The 17,518-nt window shown below is 38.6% G+C and overlaps 1 protein-coding gene across 1 annotated transcript in view; it reads left to right on the top strand.

Annotated features, from left to right (window-relative positions):
• The first annotated feature begins 8,251 nt into the window (after positions 1–8,251).
• TRPC3 (transient receptor potential cation channel, subfamily C, member 3) overlaps positions 8,252–17,518 on the top strand; it is a 28,169-nt gene continuing 18,902 nt past the window's right edge. The window contains exon 1 of the mRNA XM_010015339.1: positions 8,252–9,017. Within this exon, the coding sequence (XP_010013641.1) occupies positions 8,277–9,017 (741 nt within the window). The 5' untranslated portion in view covers positions 8,252–8,276. The remainder of the gene's footprint in view (positions 9,018–17,518) is intronic.

Raw genomic sequence — 17,518 nt, 5'->3', positions numbered from 1 at the left:
CAGCTGCAGGGACTGAGCAGAAAGTGACTTGAGAGCACAGTCCGGTCGCTACCTGCCCTCAGCCCCGCTGCTGCCGCCTCCCCAACCTCCCGGCTTTGCTCCTTCGGAGCGAGGCGAGGGCAGCACGTAGCGGGAGGCAGGCAGGGCGCTTCTCTTTCTTTGTATTTTTCCCCCTTTTCTTTCTCCTGGCTACTACAATAGCTGCCGAGAAAAACTCATTATCGATTCGGCTAAGGCTTAGAGAACCCTCTGCACCCTTCTTTCGTACCAGCAGTGTTAATGCAGCCCTTTTTTCTTCTTTATTTTTTCAAATCCAGGCTGTGGTAAAACCACATTCCACAGAAATACAGAAATCTAGGACACCTGTGCAGAAAAGCCTCAGTTCTTGAGATGCTTCTTATCCTGTTTGGTGTTGTCTTCAGAAATTTCAGTTTGTTGGTTATTAAAATGCAGTCTTTTATTTAATTATATATATACACACACATAAAAATACCGACCGTGACTAAACTTACCGCAAGAGAAACTAATTCAGTTTTACTAATAGGGATGTTAACTTGAGTTTCTCTGACTTACAAAATGTAGGTTGGTCATAATTTATTAACCTATTTTTGTAACACACTGCAGTTTTGATAGACTTACTTCTGAGGGTTACGTGAGTATTTTATACTTTCAGGACAGTGTTTAGTTCTTGATTAAATATTTTAATTACCATATGAGAAATACTTCGAGTTTTGAGGTAACATATTCAGAATGTGTAGAAGATGCTATAATTAAAATCACCCTAGACACAACTGTAAAGTACAGAAATAATTAGAGTAGTGCTTAGAACGGGGTAACCACACATAAAAATTATTTTTCCATCCCAGGGTGGAAATTCTTCATGTGTATCATGTACCCAGCAATCCATCTGAAAGTGTGGGAGTCTTTCACATGTCTTCAGCTGCCCGAAAGTTAGCTGGCTTAAGTCGTTTGTCTAGGCTCCCTCTGTAGTTGTTGGGATGAGAGAGTGGGCAAGGCAGCATTGTCATTTATCTTCTTTCTTGAGGTGCCTGTCTTTCTCCATTCACCATAAAAAGAGCCTAGAGGATTAGTTTAGACTCACTTTATATTCAGACAGTTAAAGCTAGCTCAGATGAATTGTAAGCTATGAGTCCAAAACTTCTGGATCCCTTTTAGGTTAGTGTCCTCCTAGAACTGCTGCATATTCCTTTCTTTAAGAAACAGGTATTATGCCACCAGGGAATAAAACTGGGGTTCAGTTGGCACAGCTATAGGCATTTGAGGCTGGAGCGAGCTCTGTCTGTTGGAATTGCTTCCAGGTACATAATTCTTGTGACCCTGACCTGGGAGTCTATGACAGCAGTGATTGAGAACTGCTTTTTGTCAGGTGGACTGACAAAAGGACTGACATTTATCGCTGTAAGAGGAGTGTATTGAACTGACAGAGTGAAAAGATCCACAACTACCATTTCCCTTGTTATATGCCCATGTTCATCCTTGACATAGCAGCGGGGTTTGTCTTTCTGGAGTAACATTTTGTTTTGGTGCTAATGCCTAAAATCAGCATATGTTAATGAAAGAAATACGAGTATCAGTTTACTCCATAATACACTCAGATTGACACATGTAAGGCTTTAGTGTGTGCAAAGCGAGTGTGAGAATCCTTAACGGGAAGAACTTGTAGTCTGAATATTCAGTACTGACAAAAAGTGCAAGCGGAAAGAGGCAGAAAGATGTCAAGTAGTGTGCAGAAGAAGATGCACTTAGCTGGTACAGAAACGTCTTCACTCTGAAACCTGTAACCAGTGCAAGGTACCAGTCAATGTACAGCTGGCTTCCTTCTGTGCCAGATATTTCTGGAAAAATAATTAACCTCAGGTTCCCACTAAGACTGCAGACTCGATGTAATACTTGTTTCACAAGGTACTATATGTCCCAGTGGGACAAAACCTGTAAATTAAATGTAGTAGGCATCGGATGCTTCGTTTCCTGAGTCTCTCTGAAAACCATAGCTTAGTTTCCTGAGTGGAACAAGAGAACACAAATAAAGGAGTATAAAAGGAGCTTTAAAATTCTTTGTTGCTGCAGCCCTGTTAACTTGGTTCTTTCCTGGTAAGATTTTTGCCTTTCTCTGTGTATAGATGTACCCATGTCACCAAAGTATAGTCTTTTTTTCCCACAGGAACTCAGATGCTTGGTATTTTCTGTTGAGGAGTTAGTGAAGAGTGATGGTAGAAAAAAGCTCTGCATAGTTTTTGGAGTGGGAGGGGAAGGAACAAGCTAAATATGTGTACACCTCCTCCTGATACCTCTTTGTGTTTTGTTCCATTTTTTGACTAATTCTTTCCAGTTCAGAGCCAGAACTTTTGTGAGCTGACATGAGGGCATTTTGGATGATGGATTATGTCGTTTCGAACCAGTGGGAGAGTATAGACTTGAGTCAAATCTTACAGCTGGCCTGATTTATGTTCTGCTCTTCAGCTGAATTAGCCAATTAGCCTCTCTTCTGGAAAGCCCAGGCAATTGTTCACAGAAGGGAGAAGGAAATTCATTTAATGCATTTTAGATCTGATGCAGGGATCCCCAAATTGGGTGGAACATGTACAAGCTTCTATGCAAACATAAGTGAATGTGAACTATTTTTACTGGCGGAGAAACAAATTTACCAGCAGCCTCTTTGGCACTTGGCTGCAGCAAAGCTTGGAGGGATGGCAAAGCCTTCATTTGGGAGAGCCGATGAGGCTGGGGGGGGGGGGGGGGGGGGGGTTGCCCCTCTAACCCTGCCTGTGGCCCTGCACAGGGCCAGGAGCTGCTACCTCCCATGGAACAACTGTCTTTTTCTGTGATGGTAACAAAGCAAATGTTTGAGATTATTTAGTTTAAAAGTGTCAGGATTCATGAGCTAAAATGCTGCTCATATGTATGTGCATGTCTGAGCACTTACTTTTGTAAGGCTTTAATTTTAAAACTGGGAACTCAGAGGTTACTTTTGGCAGAACAGAAGCACAATCCACATCTCCTGTGCAGCTGACTGATGTTGTCACTACTAAATGTGCGTGTGCATCGCTGTTTCTGTGCCGTACTTACCTGTCTATAATCACTGGACTGCATTTCCTTTTCAGGGCTAGAAAAGAATCAAGATCACTAATGTTGTACTGCAGTTTAGCAGTGGGGTAAACTTGTAAATTGTTAATGCTGTCTTTTATTGCATTTAATACTTCAGGGAGAATAACAGCCTGTTCTTCAGTACATATGCTAGAAAATTGCTCTATGGATCTGGGAAGGCCCAGAAGGAAACTTCTGTTTCTACAGCGTCTCTCCTTTTCTTTTAAAATTGCTTATGTAGTTTGCTGTGTTAAAAAATAGACTTAGAAGCAAGATTATTAAACTTTTGAACTACTGTTTTTGAGATAATGGATAGCAGAACACAAGGAATTCTCAGGTCAACTGACCCACATTTCTGTCCTCCTGCTGCAATTCTGAAAGTTTGAACATGAAAAGTTATAGATAGGCTAACAGAGCAGAAATCTGGAACTGAAACAATCCATGGTAGAAGCAGAGGAATCACTGTGCTTATTCCAGTCCTTTGCAGTTGCTGTACTGCTCAAATTTCTAGCCTTGTACGTAGGAGTAACTGTCCAGGCAGCAATATGATGCTATGTAAGGTCATAGTAAGTGCGATGTGTGCAAAACACAAGAGAGCAAGTTGCCATTGCTTGTTTAGTGGAAATTAAAAATTAAAAAAAAGGGGGTGTGTGTGTTTAGTTGCATATAAGAAGGTCATACATTTTAGATGAGTATATTTAAAGTAAACATAAATATGTTATAATGAAGGATAGGTTTTTGTGTCTTACAACATCACCTGGTATGTAATGAACCAATTAGTTTTTCAGCATGTATATAACATTGCTCTACCTGAAATCTTGTGATACTACTCATTAGTTAAAGCTCTTGAAAGGTGGTGTTCTCCTGTAGGAGCCGTGGCCTCACTTAACCTGAGAGTTCAGCTGTGCAAAGCTGAAATGGAGGTGTCCTGTTTTCATATTATTCACCAAGGGGCTGACTTAGGGTCCTGTCACATCTTGGTTAACTGTTAATTGTCTTGTTGCGAGTTACATTCATTTACAGTTATCACTGAAGTTTTTCAGAGTTTGCTTAAGAAGGAAGCAATGAGCTAGAATTCAGCTGGCAAATGGCCGAAGGTAGCAATATAGTTAGGAAATAAAACTTGAGACCATCCTTGGTTCATACTGATGAAGGAATGATTCTAAAGATAGGTGTTTCAGAAGTTCTTCCTTCTTGACAATGAAGCTCTTCAGTCCCTCAGAAGAGCTGCCTAACTGGTGTGTGCATAGCATCAAATGAAGCATGTCCAGATTTGGTGGAACTGGTGTACTTCAGTTAACGTGATTGCTTTTTTCCAATTCCATCCTTCTTATTTGTGCTGAGCAGCAGAGGCTTGAGGCTCCATACAGAGGCAAGGTTGAGAACATGCACTTTAAAGGCTTTAGGAAGTAGAAAACAAATAATTAATGAACTTCTAGTTCTCTTTTAATTGTTTTTTTAAAGCCAGTCTAATATATTAAGAGATGTAACTTGAGATTTTGTTGTTTTGATTTTTTCAGTTGGCAAATATTACATATAAAACACACTAAAAACTGTTAAATAGTTAAAACTAAAGTTTTAAGAATTTTCTTCATGCTTTGGGATAGTTAAAAATATTATATGACAGAAGAGGAGAGCAGAAAATGGAACAGGAGACCTGATGCTTCTTGCATGTGGTACTCTGACCAGAGCTGTGCTGGCTTCAAGGTTTTCAGATTAGCTGACGGAAGAAAAGAGATGAGGTATGGATGAATCTAACAGTCTTCTGGCTATGTGGTGCTGTACAAGAATTTTTGCTTTTTATCTTCTTGGGAGGCTTGACTATAATTTAGTCACTAAAGTGCAGAGTAAATTTCACCTTCATATTTTGAGAAGATGCTGCAGTCAGTTCAAGTATATAATTTCTGTCGCAAGACTTATAGCCAAGGATATCTTCCTTATTGGGAAGATATTCTAATGCAACACCTTTGGAAGGTTGTATACCTCTTTTTACAGAAGTCAGATGAGTCACTTCAGTCACGCAGTGGGTTTCGAAAGAAAGGTAGACAAAACAGAAAGTGTTACATTTAAAAATATTCTGAAAAAATAAACTTAATATATAGGGTAAAATATATTGGTTTGTATTTCATAAAAGATGAGATTCAGGATGGCAGTTTAGAGTCTTCTTAAATCAAGAAGTCAACATGAGTCAATTTGTTTTCTTTTTTACTTTTTCAATACCCATATTTTGTCTTCATAATGTTACAGAAAACAACTACATTTCTGTAGCTGTATGTTTTTAGATGTGGAGGAAGACTTGAAATGTAACAGCATAGCAGACAACAAGATCTTTTTTTAAAAGGTAACTATGAAAAGACAGTATTTGTTGTTTTACTTATTATTTTGTTGGGGAATAAGGCAACAACCTGTGGCTGTTCACCATGTACACTCTGGGCTCAAGTCTTTATGTCTGAGTACTCCCAAATGTGAAATATGCCCGAGCTTTAAGACATTAAATCAATTTTGTGTTTAACAGTCTTAAATCCTGTCTGTTGTGCAGCCTTTTTTCATGGAGTTAAAGTGGTACAGTTTTGGTTAGCATCGCTGATACTGCAGTGCCACCTAGGTCACTTCTGGTAGTTCAGAAATACCAACCACAGATGAAAACGTAAAAAGATCAAATGCTTCATCCCAGGAGAGACCTGCCTTGGTAATAAGTATTACAATCTCTTTGAGTGGTCTGCAATGGAACTGCCCGTTTGTGTTAACTGAAATGTGCAGAGCACGGACTGATATTTGTAGCTGTGATAAAGCAATTACGATTTTATGTTTTGCTGAATTTATTACAACTGATGCAGGTAGCTGGAAGGCCAGATGTATTCTTCTACTCTCAGTGGAATTAGTTATGCCTAATGAAAGTTGTTAGGGCTGACACTGCTACATGTGGGGAAATTCAGTGATGCCAACAGGTGTATTTTGTGCAGTGACAATATTGCTAAGATCATTGTTAAAAGATCACATGCACACACAAAAAACGCACCTGCATTTAGGAGGCTGTTGCTCTGGTGGTGGGTTTGAACCTGCAGCAATTAGGATATGCAGCTTTTCAAGCTGCCCATGCAGTTTCCACTATGTTCACTTAAACGCACAGCCTTTGTGTGTGCCAAAGGTGCATGTGGCATTTTTCCCTTTGTTCTGTCCTTTTCCAGACTGATGGGGTTTGCTTAAAAAGGGCCGTTCAATATTTCGTTTTGCCCTCAGCATTTATTAGATGGACCTGCATCTCTCCTAATGCACATTAGCTGGCTTTTGCACAGAGGGTAGAAGGATTAATTTCCTTTTCAGTTTTTCTCTGGCCTTTTGCTCTTGTATCTGAGTTTCTCACTGAAGCAAATAAATTAATTTTCACAATGCTTATGTGAAATGGGAGTAAACTGTCTTTTTTTCTATAGATCATGAACAAAGGCATATAGGACTTAAGGACCACATTTGAAATTTAGGTCTTTTTTTGTCTCTGTGTAGTATACATACATATGTATTTATATATATGTATTCAAAGCACATCCTCCGTTAACTCATATATTCTTTATCAGCTGACCTGGTGTCTCTGTGCCCATCAAATCATCTCAAATAATCTCTATCCCCTGAGCTAATGGGTTAACTGATAGCAGCTGTAGGCTGAGCTGGATGAGAAAGGAAAGGGAGATGGCCGATGGTTTTCACATTTGTTTGCAGAAGATAATGAGGGAAGATTATGGTATCCCAAGTATCTTTTTAGGCCTTTAGCCTCTGCTCTGGCAGACATAAATGTTTTTCTTCTTCATTCAGCTGTGATCACTTCAGCCTGATCCCATTTGAGGTTTCAGACCTCACAAGGCAGTTGTTCCCTGTTGTTGTTTTCTCCAGCAAGGTAGTGTCTGGCTCCTCAACCTCTCATCCTAGGTCCATTTTCTTCGTAATTCTTAGTCTCTCCTCTCTGAAGTTCATTTCCCCCTCTGGTTTCCTTAGCTGGATCCATCTCAGCATCTGATCTCTCTGGTCTTTCAGCATATTTCTGTTTGCCTCCCATTGCTCTCAGCCAGTAGCTTCGCTGGTTCATAGTTCCAGTTTCCGTGTTTTCTGAATTAGCTTGTTCACTCTTTCTTTTCTCCTGTTCCCCTTCTCTTTCCTCTGTCTTTCTGCTTTTGAAACCAGTTTTTGAGGGGAGTTCACAGCCCCCCTGGCTCTCAGTACCTTTTCCCAATCTCACTTTCCTACACCTGTGTTGTTTTTTGCAGTGCAGCCCACCATTTCAGTTTTCATTTTCACTCAGTACTTCTTTGACTTTCCCTTTTTTCTTCATTGTATTACAAGAATACATAAGGGCTTTTAAGAATATGTATATACTCATGTGATGACATTAGATAGCTTCTTCCTTTCAGTTCCTGGAATGGTAGATAGGTAGATATACAATAGAAATAGGCCCAATGTAACCCACAGAAGTCCAGCTGGAGTGAGAGCAGATCCTAGTATGCACCGGATCATGCCCGGTGTCTGGAATCTGTGAGCAGTTTAGTTACTAGCATCCAAAGTCTTGATGTTCAAAGATTTATAATTTGACCCGATTGTCTCATGAGTAGAATCTTCCAGATTTGGTTAACGTTTCTAGTAGTAACACTAAATAGCATGAGATGAGGCTTCACTATGTATTGCTTGGCAAGACATCAGAAAACTTGTTTTAACCTATCATTTATATGATCTACGATATGGTAAGCATAAATATTGTCTTCCTTAAACCTGCAGCTTGAATGCTTGTGGTGGACAGTACTAATTACTACTGCAAGCAGTACAGTAGATGTGGTTTTTTGTATGTATGCTGAAGTGAGTTGGGAGGGACTTCTGAAGTGATATCTTGCATAAAGTGAGGAAAAAAGAAAAAAAACGTAAGATCTTGTCCATGCTAACAGAACAGAAATGGCCTATGGCATCGAACCTGTAAGTGCCTTTAGATTGCAGATAAGCAAGCATGAAGGCAGAAAGATCACAGTAAAAAATACTTCTTGTCAACAGATGAGTCAATGACATGGGACAAAATAAGTCATTATTGTTATAGCCACAGGAGAAGTGGAAGCTACAAATAACCAACATACTGAATTCTGCTACCTTTTTGTTTTCTCATTAGGTACATTGAAGAAAGTCCATCTCTGAGGCGCATGACTATGATGAGGGAAAAGGGAAGGCGACAGGCCATCAGAGGCCCAGCGTTCATGTTCAACAACAGAGGCACCAGTCTTACAGCTGAGGAGGAGCGCTTTCTAGATGCGGCAGAGTATGGGAACATACCTGTGGTGCGCAAAATGCTGGAGGAGTCAAAAACACTGAACGTCAACTGTGTTGACTACATGGGTCAAAATGCCTTGCAGCTTGCTGTAGGGAATGAACATTTGGAAGTGACAGAGCTTCTGTTAAAAAAAGAGAACTTGGCACGGATTGGAGATGCCCTGCTGCTTGCAATCAGCAAGGGTTACATTAGGATAGTGGAAGCAATTTTGAATCATCCTGGGTTTTCAGTAAATAAGCGACTGACTCTGAGCCCTTGTGAACAGGAGCTCCAGGATGATGATTTTTATTCCTATGATGAAGACGGTACCCGCTTTTCTCCAGATATCACTCCCATAATTTTAGCTGCTCACTGCCAAAAATACGAAGTTGTGCACATGCTGTTGATGAAAGGAGCAAGGATAGAAAGACCTCATGATTATTTCTGCAAATGTAATGACTGTACAGAGAAGCAAAAGCATGATTCTTTTAGTCACTCTAGGTCAAGAATAAATGCATACAAAGGACTGGCCAGTCCAGCTTATCTGTCCCTCTCCAGTGAAGATCCTGTACTCACTGCTCTAGAACTCAGCAATGAACTTGCCAAGTTGGCCAACATTGAAAAAGAATTCAAGGTAATGGCATTTGGTGTTTCTCTCTTTGTTATTAGTTTAAAGTTGCTGCTACTTCATGAAATCCTTAGATACTTCAAATTATTTCCTGTTTCTTTACTGCTTCAATTGCAAATGCTTTAATGATATTTATTGTCTCTTTTGTTCTTGATTTAGAGTTTTTAATACATAAGCCTTTAAATTTTTTTCTTTGTTAATGAAATGGAATTGCTTTTGCACCTACTGTGTATGGGGAAAATTGGAAGAAGGGACAGTGTGTATTCTGATAACCTTGTAGCAGATGGAAAACAATTTTGATTGCTGTAGCAAAGATCAGTTTTAATTACAAATGCTGAATAATGTAAGTGCAATAAGCAGAAATATTACTCTTTCCTTAAGCATACTGCAGTATTGATCTTATTCCCTGTTTTTTATTTGTACTAATTTTGAGTGGTGTCTAAATTGTTAAAAGTACAGGAAGTAGAGTTTTTGATTTACCTTTTTCAAATGTCACTTGTTCAAAGCCAGCTATTAGATTGATAACAGATGTAGGTCCTGTTATCTAGTTTTGAGCTGTATCTGGTTTAGTACATCAGTGCCCTGACTCTTCTATGTATTTCAGCTTCTCCATCAGGCAATTAATGGCTTAGTTAACTCTTGCCCAGTTCTTTTTTTAATGGTTTTGCAGTTCTTTTGAATACCTTGAGGTACCCACGTTCCCCATTGCCAGTTCTCTTCCCCTATCCCCTCTCCTCCACCCTCAGCAAACCCCATCAAAAAATTAAACCTCAGTAGACTGCATGTAGTAAGAAAAGCTTGGCTTGGGAATGTCAGATTGTTCTCAGTGGGCAGTGACTGTTAACAGCATTGTGTCTAGTTTGTTTTTGGGTTTTTTTTTTTAAGAAAAAGGGGGTTCTGCAGTGTTGGGTACCAGTTGTTTGATTAATATCATCATACGTGACCTGAGAGAGGCAAAAGAGGCATTAACCTTTTGCTAACACTGTGGAGTACTCAGAAGAGATATACCACAACCTGGAGAAATATAGGCAGAAATTATTTAAGTGAACTATACCAAGAGAGGAAGGAACAGTTTTAGACTCCTGAAAAAGAGTAGCTCTAAATCTGGCTGAGTTAAAATGTGATTTTAAAATAAAGTTTCAGTGCTGAGAAGGATTCATGTATTATACCACGCACTAATAAAGTATAAAAGTCAGTTTAAACATTTCCTCTCCTTCCTTTGCTGAAGGAACCCACTCATGCCATGCTGTGTATTGTGTGATTTGGCAAATGGATTGAGTACTTCCTCAATGTATTTATTTAGGACTGTACAAAAAAACATCCAATTTTAATTTTTCCTCTGCTGAAAATGTATTGAAAGTACTGAAAGTACTGTGAAAGCTCTTTGTGAACATTCAATGGGAGAATTAGAGAATTTCACCATATGCACAGCGCCTGTTGGCTTGCGTGCCTCACACAATGAATTACAGTTGTGTTCCTCATTTACAGACTATTATAGAGGGTTAAATCTCTGATGTATAAAATATCTGTCCTATTTCTCACTGATTCCTTTTCAACTAGGCCAACAACCTGAGAGCCACGGGGTCTCCAGAATTGTGTGCCCAAGATGGAAGTTTATGTGTTTTCTAAATAATGCCTCAGTGGTTGTGGATACAAACCTCTTTTGTTTGTTTGTTTCTCTTCCTGTTTTTCTCCTGCAGGTTTTTAGAGAGAACTTTTCTTCTTCTGGGTTGCCCCTTAGAAACTCTACCATCCTTTTTTTTTTTTTTTTTTTTTTAGTTTTTATTTGCAATACTTCATACAGATTTCGTTATTGTACCTGTGTTCAGAAACACTGATGGGCTTAGGGACTCAATTTAAGTGTTACACAACTCCCTAGGAACCCAAAATACAATCTCTGCCACCAAAAGCTACATGAAGACAAGCTGTATCATGTTGCTGTAAGGGGAGGATGCAGATGATTAGAACTGAATAGAAAAATTTCAGTAAAATTATAAATTCATGGGAAGCTCCTGCACCATGAGTACAACTTAATCAGAAAAAAAAAATAGCCTGAAATTTTGCAGGAGAAAAAGCAATAAGTTTTGGTTGAACTTCTCATTTCAAACCAGAAGGGGGTGGGGGGGGGAGAGGGGAAAATCAGTTTTTAAAATGTTAAATTATCACAGAATAAAATAATCTGTTTTTCAATTTTTTTCTTCATGGTTTTTTGGTTTTTTTTTCTCCTCTCTTAACTATTTAGCCTCTAGTTTGGTTTGACTAAGAACAGAAAAAAAAAGTCTCCTGTTTTCAGATTTGAGTATTTTTGGATAGTACTTACACAGGTGCTAACCTTGCCAGGTGCATAAGATAATTCAGTTTGGGCACCTATAGTGTGTATATATATATATATAGTCTTGCAAGCATGGAAATTCCAGCTTCTCATCAACCTCAAAAAATGCCAGTGAAAGATTCGTTCTCCTCATTGACCTCACATCTGTGTCTCTTCCTTCTGGTTTTTATGTGCCTCAAGGAGTTCTTTCTGTTTCCACCAAGCCTGGCAGGAGAGTTGCTTGTTTTCCTCTGGCATCAATGTTTGGCTGCCCTTCGTGGGGAGAAGGGAGTGGAAAATGGAGGGAAGGAGGAAAAAGAAGAGTCAAAGAATTTTTTTAGCATCGCCATTAAACAAAATCCAGGAAGGTCTGTAATTGCAAGGCTGATGAGAAGACTGTATATTCCACTGAGGCTGTGGGGAGGTACAGTGGGGTGTTCATGGCATGAGCGTAATACAAGATGCTGCACTGAGGGCTGTGGAGATAGGTCAAGGAGAAAATAAGCAGCACGTCTGTGTCTTACAGAACTCCAGTGTGAGAGCTGGCCACATTTGATGTAAATCTGATTTGTAACTGTCTGTTCAGTGCTTTCTTTTCTATAGGTGTGTTATCTGAACGTGCTTTGTCATATCCCAGAGAAGGCTCTAGTCCAGCATTCGCACTCTCTATGAGGCAAAATGACTGATGGACTTCTGGTGCACTTTCCTTTAGGATCATCACTGGAGATACTTAAGTATTCTAACAAAATTCTATCTATATCACAACACTGAGCAGAATTGCTTCAAGGAAAATGGTCAAAATAGTTCACCTCCCACAAAAAATGGACAAATCTGTTTAAAGGAACTTACGGTGATATTAATGATTTATTCTTTGTAGCTATGATGCATTAAGGCCCATACATCTCCTGAGCATGCTCACAGCAATATACCTCTTCAGGTGTGGAGCACTTGTACAGAAAATACTTTCCTAGGTGGTTTTCCCACAGAGAAAGAATATAAGGTGAACCTGTTTAAAAATGCCTGAGGGCAAAGCTTCCTGGTAAATACTTGCTAAATTGAACTTCACATTTTTTGCATATGCCAAGTCCAGTCTGCCTCTATGACTTATGGTTTACATTAACAAATTCTGATGTTTGTGTGAAAACCAGAGTTTACAGAAGTGTATTAGAAATGTGGGAAGGTGGCTTAGGACATTAATTCATGACAATCAGTTCCCTGTGAATAATAAAAAACCCCTTGTAAATTGCACTGATTTTTATTTTTTTGTATTATTTGTTTTTTTATTTTCCCCTTAGTAAGGAAGTAGCAAGGAGAAAAGATTCAAAGAAACCAGTGAACCCTGATTTTTCCTGGAAGATACAAGACATATAGCCAAGAATAAGTATTGAAAATGAGTAAAAATAGATGAGGAAGCTGGAGCCCTAAAGACCATTTCAATCCACTTTTCACTCTCAAGCTTCCTTGTGAAATCCTCGTTCCAAGCTCCTCTTGCTCTTTTTCATCTTCCACACCAACTGCTATCACACCAGATTTCAGTCTCTTAAAGCAGTAGATTAGATTCGTTCCTGTTAGGTCTTTAGGGGTGTTTTATATGTAGTAGAGATAACTAGAAAGAAAGCAGCACTGTTGATGAAGTTCTGTGTCTAATATGCAAAACCAGAGTTCTGCTTCACTCTGAGCTTCTTCACCAATTTTGGTATTTATAAGGACTTTTATAACCAATGTGCCTGATCAGAAAGTGTTTTCAAAGTGTATCAGATCTTCTGGCTTGATTCCTTTCTTTTGTTGAAAAGGACAAAACCTGTTAAGCTAGAAAAAGTTATGGAGTGGCGTTCTACTGGTGTCTGTCTTTATGAGAGGTTAGGGATCTCTGAGGTGTACTGCTTTGTATCTGATAAACTGGTTAGGGAAGCTCAACCTGGAACTGTATCTTGTCTTAATGTAAAAAAAGTGTTCACTACCATAGTTGGAGTATCATATTTTCCAGTCCCAGTAGACCACAAAATATCAATATGCCCTGTTTTTATGTTTTCTTTTTCTATTTTTAGCGGATCCTCATCATTGTAGCTGCTGTGGGTAGCTAAAGTTAATTGATATTTACCCTCCTCCCTGAGAACATTAAAACTGCTCCTGCACAGTGATGGGAGAATTTCTAGCAGTCGGAACAGCTGACAGAACTTTCCTTTGGAATTGTCATAGAAAAAAAAAAACAGGTCGAGGTAGCTAAAAAGCCACATGACAATCTCTGTATAACAGCTTTCAAGTAAAGGCAAGCTCAGTTCACACAGTTGAAATTGTGCTAGCTGATACCATGTCAGTATTTGGTCCATCGTAGCAAGGATCAAAAAGATTGTCCTCCTGCTTTATATAGGATAAATCCCTGTTCCCAGTTCTGCTAAAAGCTCCTGCCGAAACCAACGGAAGATGAGGACGTGCGTCTAAAAGGGGAATCTGTCACTGTTCCAAGTAAATTTACATAATGTTATCTCAGCTGAACTAACAAAGAGTGCTCAAGCTTGATCTACGTTTAGGTCCAACCTTTAAAAGGACAAGGCCCAGATCTATAATTGTTACTGCAATTATGTGCTTGATTTGCATATATAGTTCCTGCAGTGTTATATGCTGACTATATACATAATCTCAAAATGGTTATTTAATATGTAATACTCAACATAAATCTATGATTGCGTATAATGTGTGTGATCTAGTTATGCAGTTATGCATGGTCACAAACCGTGGTGCATACAGGAATGTGGCTCTCCCATTAAAAAACAGATCTGTATGTTTTATTTGCCTGTGTGTGATTGCTCAGTAGAAATTTTCTTTGGAATAGTTAAAGTCATCTGAGTGAAATCACCCAAAGGATTTTTTGATCATGTGCTTTGTTCTTTGCACACAGATTGATGTTTTGTAAAATTTATAGATAAAGTCACAGGGTAGTCTTTAGCGTTGTGAGTGAGAACAGACTATGCTGAGTTGGGCAGGCTGAGATCCAGCCGCTGATGTGTGCCAGAGTTGTCCTATGTGCTCATGAGACACAGCTCTGCAGTTCTAGTCATCATCAGTTGTCCATTGTGTACCTGTGTCAGCTATGGCAGCTGTGAAACACAGAATACAGACTGATATTTTTGATGTTACATAGATGTCTGCATAACCATTAATTTATTTTTGAGGGACATCATTTAAAATGATAAAGCTAGTAAAATCAGCTGAATTAGGTTGTGAATTAATGGAAAAAGGACTTTGTTCAAGGAAGCAGAGTATTATGACAAAAAATAGGCTAAGAACCCCACTGTATAGCAGTGGGGTATGCACTGTTTTGTGTTCCCCTGAATATTAGGTTCATGTTAACAAACTGTCTACTTGCACAGTATGTATCAGGGTTTTCAAACATGAATACGCCACACGGGGGGTTCCGTTAGCTTTATTTATGACATGGAAGAGATGAGTGGTCTGGTGGCTTCATTTATATGTTCTTGAGAGCAAGAAGAGGTGTGGATGGCTGAGACCACAGATTGTGTTTTCTGGTATTCACAAAACACCATAGAGGTAGAAGACTGAGAATTGGATCCCATGGTTACAGTGTGGGTAGTGTTTGTCTGTTTAATTCTATAAAGCAATCAAATAGCCTGAGATAAATTTGATTTGCTAATATATAAGTAAATCAAGACCTTGAGACAGAAATCTGACAAGTTTTCCTAGCATAAGATTCAAAGCCTGAGTTAGATATTAACAATGCATGTGCTGGTTTACAGTTCCCATAACAGCGTTTTTAAGTAATGCAGCCTATATTTAATCCTTACATTAGAAAGAATAAAACTTAATCCATGGTATCTTTAATCTTATCTGGCAATAAGCATAACTTTTCTAAGCAAGTGGTCTATCCACCTATTCAGAAACATGTAGCATCGTTAATTTTCCAGTAGAAATGTGGGTACCTCTTGTGTAGTAGGCAAATAGTCCATGCAAAGCAGTCTGTCCTTCAGGAACTGGCAGGGCTATTGGCAGGGTGGATGGGTGTAAGTTTCAGGATGCCAGTTAATACCGTGTGAGCTGTGGTGACAGGAGCTTTCCACCCTTTGCCAGTATCAGTCAGGAGCTCTGACACACTCATGGCAATGATTCTCCATTCATGAGAGAATGGCAAAATTAAACCATCTGTAGTGTGTTGAAATAGCAGTCTCTATGTGATAGCACTGCAGTCACAATTTGTCTCCCTTTTGCCAAAGTAAGGTGATTTTTCACCACTTTGCCATTTGTAGGCAATATTTCACAATTGTAACTGCCAGTGAAAATGCGTTCTTCCTTAGTTTGTACCAATTGAGAAAACTATGTTAACTGCTCTTTTAAACTGCATGTGTGACTATAGCAGAAACATACTTGAATGTTCACATTTTATGAATCTCATGCTAGGCTGTACTTGTGTACTTGCATGTGTGGTGTGAGACTCGGCTACAGCTTAAACATGAAGTAACACCATTCAATTTTTTCCTGACTTTTATATTGAAAGTTGTTAGAGAAATAACTTCTTAGTAATGTAACTTTCGCTATTATGTTTCTGTGTTGTTTTCAGGAAAAAGAGAATAGTTAAATGGTAAAGAAAACGGAGCAAACCTTCAGCAAGAGTAACTGTTATTTTCCAAATAACAGAAGATACTGTAAAATGAAGCTGCTCCCCACAACTGGACTGCCCATGTTCATTGATGCAAGGGCAAAATTTGTGTTCTGTTATGTCATAAAGCACTTGAATAGTATACAAAGCCATCTAAGCTTTATTAAACCTTAATGTAGTATCATCTTTGAGCATAGGATAGATAGAAATAATACTGAAACAAAGACTTATTTTTTTCTTGTAAAGTTACAAGTGCCTGTAAAGTCAGGCATGAAAGAATGTCGTTTCTCTTTTAGTGATAAAGAACTATGACTAAAGTCATTGAAGTTAATGTATCCTCCCCCCAACATGCTCTGCAAATTGTGGATTTACAGCTACTTCATAGTGTTGAAAGACAAATTGATTACCAGTTGTATTCCTGTTGAACTAATATTATGCTGTATCTGATGCTTAGCATGGTTTTTGCTCAGCCGTCTCATTAAATGCCTTCCTTTTGCTGTAGTGAAATGTGTAAGCAGCTCTTGCTTGAAATTGGAAATTTCAGGAAGAGTGTTCAAGTTCTCACAGGTAAATAACAATTTTGTTCTGAAAACAATATAGACAGTGTTAAGAACATAGGACTTCAGCTGACTGAAGGCAAGGTATTGTTTTAGGCTTCACTAGAGTTATCTTCAGTCTCTACCCTGCCTTCACTGAAGAAAGTCCAGATCTTCATTTTACATTGTCTTACCTCATTGTGCTTTGCTTAATATCCTTTACAAGCCTGAATTCTAGCAGCTTATACTTTCAGTTCTTGGTCTCTATGATGAAACTTTCTTTCTTGACTAAGTTGTCAAGAAAAATGGTTTCCATTTATTTGTCTTTTTTTTTAAGACTACTATTCTAGCCACCATTCTGGAGTCTTCCTCTGCAAGGCTTTTATCTTTGTGGGATCTAATGTCTAATCACTTTCACATCTTTCACTTTAAAAAGTACTTCTTTTAGTACTTTTCTTTTTACTAATTTTAATTCTTTGCAGTCAGGCCTCCATGCTTATGTTTTACTCCCTTGACTAGCTTTCTTACGAGACTGTCTTTTTAAAAGTCCTAAGTCTTAGTCATACAAATGCTTGCTCATCCTTTCGCTGAACTTAATCATACATCCCAGTATTTTTATAATTGGCTTTTCTCTACTGTTTTTCTTGGTTACCAAAACCAAATCTACAATAATTTACATCCTGTTGTTTCACTGGCAACTGTATTAATTTGTCCTCTATGACCAAGGGAAATGACTGGGTGCTGTCTAGTTCTATGATTATTATTGGTTGTTTCCAAGCCTGTACCTAGGATGTTAGTCTTCCCTAATAACACAGTTCCTAGTAGTATTTGTTTGTCTGCATAATTTTTCATTTTGATTCATATCTGAATCTGACCTGTGGGACTGATAACTGATTCTTGTAATTATCCTATGCAGCCTCTTTTCTCATAATACTTTGAAACTCCTGAGAGCATGGTAGTTTCTCTATACCATTTTACAGATGTTGAGTTGAATATGTAACAAAACTAGCAGTTGAAGGAGGTGAAAGTTACTTAGGCAAGGGGAAAC

This window comes from Nestor notabilis, unplaced genomic scaffold, assembly GCF_000696875.1.
Source record: "Nestor notabilis isolate BGI_N333 unplaced genomic scaffold, ASM69687v1 scaffold32225, whole genome shotgun sequence".
Lineage (NCBI taxonomy): Eukaryota > Metazoa > Chordata > Aves > Psittaciformes > Psittacidae > Nestor > Nestor notabilis.
This window is presented reverse-complemented; position numbering and strand designations above follow the sequence as displayed.